The sequence below is a fragment of the Rhinoderma darwinii genome, chromosome 1, assembly GCF_050947455.1.
Source record: "Rhinoderma darwinii isolate aRhiDar2 chromosome 1, aRhiDar2.hap1, whole genome shotgun sequence".
Taxonomy (NCBI): Eukaryota; Metazoa; Chordata; class Amphibia; order Anura; family Rhinodermatidae; genus Rhinoderma; species Rhinoderma darwinii.
Genome location: NC_134687.1, coordinates 474064842 through 474076969, shown reverse-complemented (window position 1 = coordinate 474076969; position 12128 = coordinate 474064842). Strand labels below are relative to the sequence as shown.

At 42.3% G+C, this 12128-nt stretch overlaps 1 protein-coding gene across 17 annotated transcripts in view; it reads right to left on the bottom strand.

The window, feature by feature from the left end:
- NCOR2 (nuclear receptor corepressor 2) overlaps window positions 1–12128 on the bottom strand; it is a 429457-nt gene that overhangs the window by 31965 nt on the left and 385364 nt on the right. For 16 of the 17 annotated variants that reach the window (XM_075833601.1, XM_075833585.1, XM_075833675.1 and 13 more), the window contains 6 exons: window positions 9336–9684; window positions 7704–7931; window positions 6945–7193; window positions 5245–5394; window positions 4410–4520; window positions 3713–3881 (listed from right to left, as the gene is read on the bottom strand). In XM_075833601.1, coding sequence (XP_075689716.1) covers window positions 3713–3881; window positions 4410–4520; window positions 5245–5394; window positions 6945–7193; window positions 7704–7931; window positions 9336–9684 — 1256 coding nt within the window. The remainder of the gene's footprint in view (window positions 1–3712; window positions 3882–4409; window positions 4521–5244; window positions 5395–6944; window positions 7194–7703; window positions 7932–9335; window positions 9685–12128) is intronic. The other variant, XM_075833665.1, reaches the window with a different exon arrangement.

Here is a 12128-nt window from a genome sequence, read left to right as displayed (position 1 = left end):
CAGGAATTAAAGCAAGGCGGAGATTAAATTTATAAATTAAATTGTTTTTGCAAATATTGAGAAACACCGTTCAATATTTAATACCTAGATTCTGCAGTTTTCAGAAATATCTGATATAGGGCTCTAGTGTGCTACTTGACTCAAACACAGCAATGATATATGAACGAGCACCTAGTGGATCTTGGGGTCACCTTTTTATTAGGATGTCTACCATGTACCATTTCATGTTTGAAAGGGCCTTGAGTTGCCAAAACATGACACCTTGAATAAGACTCCATTTTGGAGATTACACCCTTAAAAAAATGTATCTAGGGGTGTAGTGAGTTTTTTGACCCCCAAGTGTTACATAGAAATTGCTAGAATTGGGCCATAAAAATAGATTATTTTTTTTGGCCACTTTTCACCTTCAGGACAGAGCCTCATTTTTCAAATCTGACATGTTTCACTTTATGTGGTAATAACTTCAGAATACTTTTACCTATCCAAGCGATTCTGAGATTGTTTTCTCATGACACATTGGACTTTAAACCACTGTGGACTGCAAACCATTCCTGCTAAATTTGAGCTCCAAAAGCCAAATGGCACTCTTTCCCTTCTAAGCCCTGCCGTGTGTCCAAACAGCCGTTTATGAGTGGCTTTTTAGGGGCCCATACAACACAAACCCCCATAAATCACCCCATTTTAAAAACTGCACCCCTCAAAGTATTCAAAACAGCATTTATAAAGGACGAGGTTTCAGTCCAGTAGCACGCTAGGGCTACATGTGGGATATTTCTAAAAACTGCAGAATCTGGGCAATAGATATTGAGTTGTATTTCTCTGGTAAAAATTTGTGTTACAAAAAAAATAGATTAAAAATGAATTTCTGCAAAAAAATATGAAATTTGAAAATTTGCGGGACGAGCTGTACTTATTATTAATACCATTTTGGGGTACATGCGACTTTTTGATCACTTTTTATCCTATTTTTTGGGAGGAAAGGTGACAAAAAAACAGCAATTCTGGCATCTTTTTTTTAGTTCTTTTTATATAGCGTTCACCACGCATAATAAATTAAATTTTAACTTTCTTCTGCAGGTCAGTCCGATTCTGGCGATACCTAATTTATAGCACTTTTTTTTTTACAACTTTTTGCACAATAAAATTACTTTTGTAAAGAGAATGTATTTTTTCTGTCGCCACGTTGTGAGAGCCATAACTTTTTAATTTTTTCGTCGATGGAGCTGTGTGAGGGCTTGTTTTTTGCGAGACAAGTTATAGTTTTTATAGGTACCATTTTTGGATACATGCGACTTTTTGATCACTTTTTATTTCAATTTTTGGAAGACAAAGTTACCAAAAAAACAGCAATTATGGCAGTATATTTTTTTACGGCGTTCACTGCGCAGGATAAATAACATAATATTTTTATAGTTCAGGTCGTTACGGTTGCAGCAATACTAAATATGTATGGTTTCTTTTTTTCAATAATAAATGACTTGCTAAGGGAAAAAGGGGGAGCTTGTGTTTTATTTTATTACTTAAAATTTTTATTGTATTTTTTACAACTTTTATTTTTACACTTTTCTTTAATCCCACTATGGGAATTGAAGATCCAACTGTTTGTTTGATGTTCTAATACACTGCACTACCTATGTAGTGCAATGTATTGGAACTGTCAGTTGTTCACTGACAGCAAGCTGATCAGGGCAGGGGTTTCCGTAATGGCAGACAGGAGGCCATTGTTAAGCCTCCTGTTGCCATAGTAGCAGTCGCCAGCCTTGCCATCGCATGGCAGGCTGCCGATTTGCTACAAACCGCTAAGATGCAGCGATCGCATTGAATCGCTGCATCGAAGGGGTTAATGGCAGGAATCGGAGCTAGCTCCGGTTCCTGCCGATACATTGGGGTGTCTGCTGTAACATACAGCGTACACCCACTGCTGATGACGCCGGCTCAGCTTCTGAGCCGGAAGCTGAGCCGGCGCCATAATGCTGATGGTACCGGAAGCCTTTTAGGCCCCGCCGCCGAGCGGGGCTTAGGAGGCTTCCCTTACTGCCTGACCAGGAGGTAAGTATTAGGCCTCCGATCGCCTTTGCAGCCACCGGCAACCCAGTGATCGCATTACTGGGGTGCCGGTGGCTAAAAACTCCTTACACGCTGCAATCTCTATTGAACGCAGCATGTGAGGAGTTAATCGGCCGGATCAGAGGCTAGCTACGGTCCTGGCTGATACAGCTGGCACCCGGCGGTGATGGCGCTGGCTCAGCTCCTGAGCTAGCTCCATCTCCTTCACGGGAATGCGCTAGAACACCAGCTCCCATGACGTAACTGTACGTGATTTTGCGGGAAGGGGTTAATATGTAGTTTTGGGAGACTAGAGGAGAAAAAGCACAAAAATGTGTTACACAAATATGGCAATACCCCATATGTGGTTGTAAACTGCTGTTTGAGCACACGGCAGGGCTCAGAAGGGAAGGCGCACCATTTGGCTTTTGGAGCGCAGATTTTGCTGGAATGGTTTTCTGATGCCATGTCGCATTTGCAGAGTCCCTGAGATAACAGTACACTGGAAACCCCCAGAAAGTGACCCCATTTTGAAAACAACCCCTCATGGAATATATCTAGAGGTGTAGTGAGCATTTTGACCCCACAGGTGTTTTGCAGAAATTAGTGTGCATATGTTTTGATCACTTTTAATTCCATTTTTTGGGAAGTAAAGAGATAAAAAAACAAAACAATGCCAGAATTGCTTTTATTTTTTTACGGTGTTTATTAAGCTGGATAAATAATATGCTATCTTTATTTTGTGGGTTGATATGATTAGGGTGATACCAAATTTATATACTTTTTTTATGTTTTGCTACTTTTACACAACAAAAACTCTTTCTAAATCATGTTTTTGTGTCGCCATATCCTGAGCCATAACTTTTTTATTTTTCCGTCGATAGAGCTGTGTGATGGCTTGTTTTATTGCGGGACTAGCTGTAGCTTTTATTGATACCATCTTGGAGCACATGGAAATTTATTCCATTTCTTCATTTTTTTATGTTGTTTCCCGAAAGGGATAAAGAACATGATATTTTTTTTAGATCAGGTCGTTACGAAAGAGGCGATCGTAATTACGTATCTTTTTTGCAATTGTAAAGAACTTGATAAAGGGGAAAAAGGTGATTTTTGCCTTCAGAACTTTAATTTTTATTTTTTTCTAAAAAAAATATTTTTTTTCTTTTGTCCCGCTAGAGGATCTAAAGGCCTTTACTTCTGATCACCTGTACAATACATTAAATCACCTATGTAGTGCAGTGTATTGTAACTGTAATTTTTCAACTAACAGGAAGATAATATGCTTCCGTACATAGCCGACCTGGGGGCCATTGTTAGCCTTCCTGGTTCCCATAACAATCATCGACACCGCACGAACGCTCGCGAGAGACTGTTGGGGTACAGGGGAAGTCCCCTCTCTCTTTCAACCATTTAGAAGCTGCAGTTGATCTTGACTGCAGCATCTAACGGGTTAAACGGCCATTGTAGTGGAAGGCCGGCTGTACATTACAGCTAGCTCCCGCTGTGATCAATTCAAGCTCAACTGCTGAGCACTCAACACCACGCCTGCCATACCAGTCCGGCAAAATGCACAAAACCATTTCCAGCCATGACATACCTATATGTCCTGGAACGGGTTAACATCACATTAGGAAAATTATTCATATAAATACATAAAAATATTTACCGCAATACGGAAGGAGTGGCACTCTCAGCACTTGTCATGAGGTTTTTCATGCCGGTATTCTGAAGAACACTGGGACGTTGTTGAATATTCTCATGTGTTCGTGGCGATACTGGGGAATGTTGGTGGCTGTGACTCTGAGCTGACAAACGTCCACTACTTTGCTCTGTGCCTGCAACAGAAACGTCTGTAGAACTGCGTGGAAATGTAAACTCCATGGTCAGGAGACCAGTTTACACCGGAAAGAGGTTACCATTGGAGTAATCCTTAGGCTCTGTTCACATCTTATTTTTCTACACTGAGGTATACACCGGGAGTATTCCGTGAAAAGTACCTCCAGTGTGTACTTAGGCCACCATGCACACAGCATATGGCAAAATAGTGTCCTTTTACTATACGCTGGGCTGGCAGGCGTTGGCATACTTTATTTTTATTTTTTAAATGTATAGGAAAGTCTACTAGGCTTTCCTATACAAAGGGACAAAGTACAAAACCGTATACTTTCTATATATTTGTTTTTACAAAGGAAGCCTATGGAGGACATATCCCATTGTATGCCTAATACAGTGGGATATGTCCCAGCCTTCCGTCAGAGGTATACATCAGGGGATCCTCCCGACGTATACCTAGGACATAGGCTCAAAACAAGATGTGAATAGAGCCTTAGAAAGCATAAAAAGCTTACATATGTATTCCTTACCTGGTCTCCATATGGGAGCATGCTCCACTGTTGTTGTAAGCACCGATTTCTCCCTATCTCTTTCTCGCTCTGAGATTGATGAGGTCTGCTTTGTCATGTGTGTGGTTGTTGCTGTAAAAAGAACATCAACTGTGTTTTATGGGCAAGGCATACTACAAACAATAAGCATTAGATTACTACACACGAAAAAAAAAGTAGCTAAATACATACAAGAAATACAGATTATTCTATATGCATTTAGGTTCATATTGTGTTGCAGAGTACAGTGTTTTTCCTTTGTATAGGTGCATTCATAAATCAAATGCAAATACGGAGCCACCATACGGATGTAATACTCAGATCTATATTAAAGATCTATTTTTCAGTCTCTATTGGCTTCTATGGGGTGATACGGCCATCTGATGGTACATGCGACGCATTAAATAATGAGCAATGTGTGTAGAACTATGGCTGCATTAAAATTAGGATGTGTTAATAGCTTGATAAAATTCGTTTTTTGGGACCTATTCTATGTATATTCTGATCTTAAATACGCAAGATGAGACTTTATTCATACGAATTATAAATTTTAAGTATCAGGTTCAGAAAAAAAAAAAAGATATGGAATTTGTGGGGACTTTTGACCACAAACTAAAGTCAACCAATATATCAATATTTCAGTACATTCTCGTTATTATTAAATAGATTGACCCACTTCTGGACCACACAAGATTTTACAAATATGATATTATTTCTGTATGAAAGGGAGGAGCAAACCAGCAAAAAACAAATAAGCAAGCAAACCATCCTGGCATCCTTCAAGAGAGTTCGCTTATAGAAACAGGCATGCTGGTACCTGGGGAGAGTGGGGAGCTACTTAGTCTGTTGCTGAAAGATTGTGGCCCTCCAGAGATGTAAGTGATGCGGTCCATTGTGGCAGCGGATGAGCCTGAAGATTGAGGTATGAGGACAGGCAGATGTGGCACTTGAGACAGGTCTATTATTCCTGTAAGTGGTAAAGCAAAACAATGGATATTAGTTAACGTTAATCACTTTGTAACATAATAATATTACATACATTATCAATCTAAACCAATCTAGACCAGACATTTCCTGTAAAGTTAATAGGTTAGGCTATGTGCAAACATGCATTTAATTTTATTTAGGTTTATTAGGTTATCATAAAATGACACAAACTTTTCAAACAATTTATCCTAATCTAAAGGAATATCTGATATCTAGCAACTTTGCAATTTACTTACGGTTAAAATTTAGTTGTTTTATCCATGCAAATTCTGTGTGAAGTTACTGCCACTAGGTGTCTCCCTTCCTGTAATCTAAGGTCTACCCCCTATTGTAAAGCAAAGCAAAGCCGGTCCCTGGTTACAGGCGGGTTGCAAAAGGTAGGAGTGTTTCTCTTCACTACCTGCCTATACAAGCCTATAGAGTGTGGGGCAGGAGGAGGGAGCAGAGAGAGTGAGTCAGCAACACATGCTGCATACAAGTCTATAAAGAGGGGAGAGGTGAGCAGGGGGAGGAAGCAGGAGCAGAGTGAGAAAGACAGAGACGTGCTGGTAAAATTTCTGTGTCACCCCAGTGCTGGATTCTCAGCTACACTACACAGTATTGCTGTATAACTTCCTCCACGCTGCTGCTGCAGCTTCTGTATACATGTATGTGATAGATAAAAATAGGAAAGCAGGATTCTCCTCTTCTATGTGTGCAATTTACAGAAGCCATGATAGCCATTAGGCTCCGCCCCCTAAATGCTTAGAGACACCTGAGAATTAGAGATGGAGCTTGCAGAGGGGAAAACCGCTAAAAACCATGTAAAATACAAATCATATAATGGCCATAAATAGTGTTATTCCTCGTGAACACACATATTCTGGCAGCCTATTCTGAAAAGTCACCTGAAAAGTTAGGTACGCCTTAAGCTCTGTTCACACAAGCATCATGGCTTCCGTTTACAGCAGAGCCATGACGGTTGTGACAGACCCCAACCACTTAATTGATGTCTCTCAGAGTTCCGTTGGTGCTTCAATATTTTTCACAGCAAAAAAAGTACTACAGACTGCACCAACGGAACCTCGTAGTGAGTGTGAAAAGAGCCTTAATCCTGTGTCCATATTACTTTTCATTAACAACCTTTTATCATTCTGCATTAAACAGGTTGTCCCATCTGAAACCCCTGGCGATCAGCTGTTGTCAACGGGGGAGGCTGTGGACAGCCAAATTAAAATGACAAATGAATGGACAACATTTTGATACATGGTCGTTTTAAGCCCTTCAGAATGGCAGCTCTCTTAGCCAGAGTGGAAAGTTGCTACAGAGGATGAAAATTAGACAGTGAGCTTCTCTGGGGACAGAGACCAATGTGAATGCATATTTTGTGGAATAGGTTTATTAAAAGAACGAGTAGAAATAGTCTATTTGTTTTTTCTCCTCTATAAAACAAAAATTAGGAGGATTAGGAAGTGAAGTTAAAAATTAAGGTACTGCTTCAAGATGGAATACTATGGGCACAAAACTAAGGGACAGACATTCAGTGCATACTTCGAGGACCTGCTGTGTAGTTGAGAGCCATGGTCGGGTCCCTTGGTTGTAGCCCACGTAGCATTTCAGCCCTCTGCGCCATGGCAGTTGATGGATTGTGATGCATATGCTGAGAGGTGATATAGTCATTAATGATCGTCTGGCGGTTTTCCATGGCAGCAGTGTCCGGATACCCACGGATGAGGTATGGTGGATAGAGGTGGGGGTATGCTGGATTTGGTGCCAAATGTCTGGGCAAGTAGTAGGCAGCTGTAAAAACAATAGAAATGGGACAATGCGACAAAACGTGTATTTATTCATAAGGTACAGTAATAATGGCATCCCGATAGATGTAAAAGTAATGATTTATTATATCTCCATCACTTCAGCTTAAAAAAAACTGTAGCGCGTTAGAGGTTTCCATTAACACTACTATATTTAGATAAGCTTTAGACAGGTTGCTGACTCCCTTAACTTGAATTCTCCCTCCAATATGTTGATCATCAGTGATGGGATGTTTGGCTCCTTTTATCCCCTCCACCCCCAAAAAAACCCATATTTTTTCTGCTCATTTGTTCCTATTGGGGAAAAAAATGCCTTATTTCTGCTGCACCATACTAAAAAGGTGACATTTTGTTCTGGGCATCAAGTTCTGAAACAGCCCCAATCATGAAAAGGTTAATTATTTAAGTCAATCCGTATCTTTAAGTGTAAATGGCAACATAAGAAATGGTTTCTATCGCAACAAAAACATAGGTTCTGAGCAAGTAGTTTCTCTACCTGCTTCCAGTGGGATTCCTCTGGAAATAGCTGCAGGGTCAAATGCGAGGGGTATGTGACTCCTGTACAACTCAGCTGGGCTGACGCCACGAAATAAGTGCTCATAGGGGGACATGGCATGGAGATGTTCAGGGACTGTTGTATGAGGTGACTTGGAGTTCAACATTTCTCTGGGATTAGGGGTGCTCTTCCTTTCCTGGGTCAAAGGTTTTCCAGAACTAATACATCCTGTAGGTAAAAATAGATCGACATCAATAAACAATACATAGAGAAAAGACTTTTCCAAAAGCAAAACAATTCATTATAGCAATTTCAATATAGGAAATGTTTATATTGAAATTGGAACGTTCAAGCGCTAGAACACCGATGTCTTTTCCCTTACTTTCCCCATGTCGAACCTCTCTGTGCTCAACGGACGGTCAGAAGTATTATTTTTAGCAGTTTATCCTATAGTTTGAACGGACAGGTAGCTTTGCACATATTGAAGTCAGTTCCCCTCAGCATTTTTAAATCTGGTTAATGAAAAATTACCAAATGACAGAATTAAAATCCTATTATATGTAATGGTCAGGGCTTCACAAACACTGTCTCACTTGAAATTTTTTTCCAATCTTCCTCCGTTATTTACATATTGGTGCCGTTATATTTGGCGCCCGATATGTAAATAAGCCCCTGAACTGTCAATGGGGAGTTTCTATCTAACTAAATGGCAAGGGGGCGTGATGTCTCTGCTCTGACACTGTCCAATCAGCTACGGACAATGTCAGGGCGGCTTGCGCTGTGTTCCCTCCCGCGAGAACACACAGGCTAGTGGTTCTGTAGAGTGCGCTCTCTCAGTCTGTGTGTTCTCGCGGGAGGGAACACAGCTCAAGCCGCCCTGACACTGTCTGTAGCTGATTGGACAGTGTCAGAGCGAAGAGATCACGCCCCCTTGCCATTTAGTTAGATAGAAACACACCATTGACAGTACAGGGGCTTATTTACATATCGGGCACCAAATTTAACTGCACCGATATGTAAATAACGGAGGAAGTTAGAAAAATAATTTCACGTGAGACAGTGTTTGTGAAGCCCTGCCTATTACATGCTGCACATGTATGGTCAGATGAAGGGTTCTCTTTAATGCTTTATATATAACCCAATGAATGATTCTGGCCATACTCCTAAGATTACGATTGGCCAAATTGCATCTGATCAATCGTCCATCGGATTCACCAGCAACATGCCAGAATAAACTGGCAGATTTAGCCGTTAATAATTATAAAAAAAAACATTGCAAGGGGTTTGCGCAAAGTGGCTAATAATGGGCTGTAAAAAGTCGATCAAGCCATAAACGTCGAGTTTCACCCGACGACAGACGAAAATGTCCAACCTGTCAGAACACATTTTCAGCAGAGAAAAGTTTGCCCTCGACCGCCGTGAAAAATCTTCACGTAAAATTTTAAAGCTATAGGTCAGCCAAAACGGTTCAAATTGGCCATTTTGGCCAACTTTTATCTTAAAGGGTATGTCTATCTTAATAGTTGTCTTTTCCAACATGATTGTAACTGTTTAAGGATTTCATACACTGATGTATACACACCACTTCTAGAAGTACCAGGTTATTTGGGAGTAAGTAAGAGAGATCTTTACCTTCATGGCTCCGCTGTGCAGACTCCCTTGTAGTCACAGGAGATCCTCTATTCAGATGGCTACTGTATGATGCTGCATGTTGCAACTGATGATCCTCATAAGAAAGTGGACTATGTCTTGGCTTCCCAGGGTCGTGAACAATTACAGGAGCTCCCCTGGTTATTGAACCAGAGTTAGATCTACTTTTCAGCATCATCTCATCATATACTCGTTCCATAGTCCTAGGGTCTTGCAAAACCTCTATGGAGTGTAAAGGGTGGTAAGGTCTACCCGTGCTACCAATTATGGATCGTACATCATGCTTCTTGGCACTCGCTGAAGAACCACTCTCATACTTCAAAGGTGTACCCTGTATGAACAGAGAGACATTTACAAGACATTAGCAACACTGGTGAACCATGATCATAGTCCTTTGGGTATGTATTCTGATAGGGTACTGCACATTCACAACTATTTGTTCTCGATAAAACACACAAATAATTCACGGATATATTGATTATTCCATATTGCATCTCATCTTCACTGCTATTCATTAGGAAACGTTTGTCTGTTTGGTGAGGCAAGAAATGTTGGGATGTTTTCTATAGGATTTTAGACTAGAAAGGTTTTCCATTATGTGTGTATTCAATCATGACAAGGTTGCTACTAATAAAAAGTTCTTTGAACAGCATTGAGCAAGTCCAATGAATATTCAAATAGTGCACGTCCCCTGGTCCGTCTTACCGCAACGTGCAAACTAAGAATTGGAAATAGCGCTCACACATGTAAATGCCGTTTCGTTTTCATTAGAGTTGTCCTTGTGGGTCAACACCATGTTCATGGGCAGGGGCGTAACTAGGAAACACTGGGCCCCAACGAAAACTTTTGACTGGGTCCCCCTCCCCTGGGTGCCACACAGCCCACCCTTGTAGATAGTGCCCCCTGTAAATAGTGCCATACAGCCCCCCCTGCAGAACGTGCTATACAGCCCCCCCTGGTAGACCGTACTATACAGCCCCCCCGGTAGACCGTACTATACAGACCCCCCTGTAGAGTGCTATACAGCGCCCTCTGTAGACAGGGCTATACAGTCTGCTCAATACAGTGCTATACAGCCCTCCCTGTAGATTGTGATACTTGGAAGTATAGCACTAAGAGCGACAATCGATGCGGCGCGCATTGGCAATTTATTTATCTTTTAAACCACGCTAATTCCACTCAATCCCCGCCCATACACACCCGGTTCAGCCCACACAGTATCATGCTCCCATAGTGCCCCCCACACAGTATAATGCCCCCATAGCTGCCACCATACAGTATAATGCCCACACAGATGCCCCATACAGTATAATGTCCACGCAGATGCCTCATGCAGTACAATGCCCAAACAAATTCCCCCATGCAGCCTAACAACCCCATAGCTGCCCCAGAGTATAATGCTCTCCATAGCTGCCCCCACACAGTATAATGCCTCCCATACCTGCCCCCACAGTATGCCTCCCATAGCTGCCCCCAAAGTATACTGCCTCCCATAGCTGCCCCCACAGTATACTGCCTCCCCAAATTAGCCCCCACAGTATAATGCCCCACAGTAGAATGCACCGCATAGCTGCCCCACACAGTATACTGCCCCCACAGTATAATGCCCCCCATAGCTGTCCCCAAAGCATAATGCCCCCCCCATAGCTGTCCCCAAAGTATAATGCCCCCTTACAGTATAATGCCCCCCATATAGTAAAATGCTCCTATAGCTGCCACCATCTCAGCCCCCCTTCCCTACCCAGTATAATGCCCCATTGTGCCTAATTAACTATGTTATTATTTTTCACTTACCTATCCCTGTTCGCCCGACGGGTGGAGTATCCTTCTCTTCTGGTCTGTGCCATGAGTGACTAAGCGCAGATAGGCGCGATGACGTCACTACATCGCGCCTGCCTGCGCCGAGCCGCTCACGGCAGAGTGAATGCTGGAGCAAGGAGCTGTCAGCATTCAGGAAGAAGGACCAGCAGTCAGCGCTGTGTGGCTGTGGGCCCCCCCAGTCTTAGGGGGCCAGTTGTAATTGTGACCAATGCGGCCCCTAGAGCTACTCCACTGTTACAGTACCATTTGGCATAATAGTGTTCAATAGCATCTGCGTCCGAAGGACGTAGACACTATTGAATGTGGCGTCGCTACCGCTGTAGCAGCCATAGCGGCTGCTAGCCGAGCCTCCGGGCATGGGGGAGGGCCATGCTGGCTGGCGGCACGGGCCCCCTCATGTCGAGAGCCCCGTAGCAGCCGCTATGGCTGCTACAGCGGTAGTTATGCCACTGTTCATGGGAGAGGCCTGGTCCTCCACAGTGACTCTCCAATCTGGTAGAAAGAGGGGGTTGGTGAGTGGGCAACCCACCTCTATGGGGTCTATATGCCCTAATTGGGCATGTCTAAACAAGACCTTCAGCTGTGAATATTACAATAATCTCAGAGGCTTCATGTTAACTTATCCATCCATGCCTTCTCTATAAATAAGGATATCCTGATCAAAAGAGCTAATAATAGATACCAGGAGATCGCCCAGACCACAGGAAAAAAACAAAAATCCCTGTAATAACCATTGCACTGGCAGATTCACATACTGTGTGAATATCACTGCCCATGCCAACAGGAGACATTAACACCTAAGCCACTGTAGCTGCCATGCTATTCATGCAATATATGTGACTATAAACAAAAAATACAGTTTTGCATGGATTTCGTTTAGGCTGTATATTGGTATGTACAGGGCATCCATGAAGACTTTTATTTTGGTATCTGACTGTGCAATTCAATGGCTGG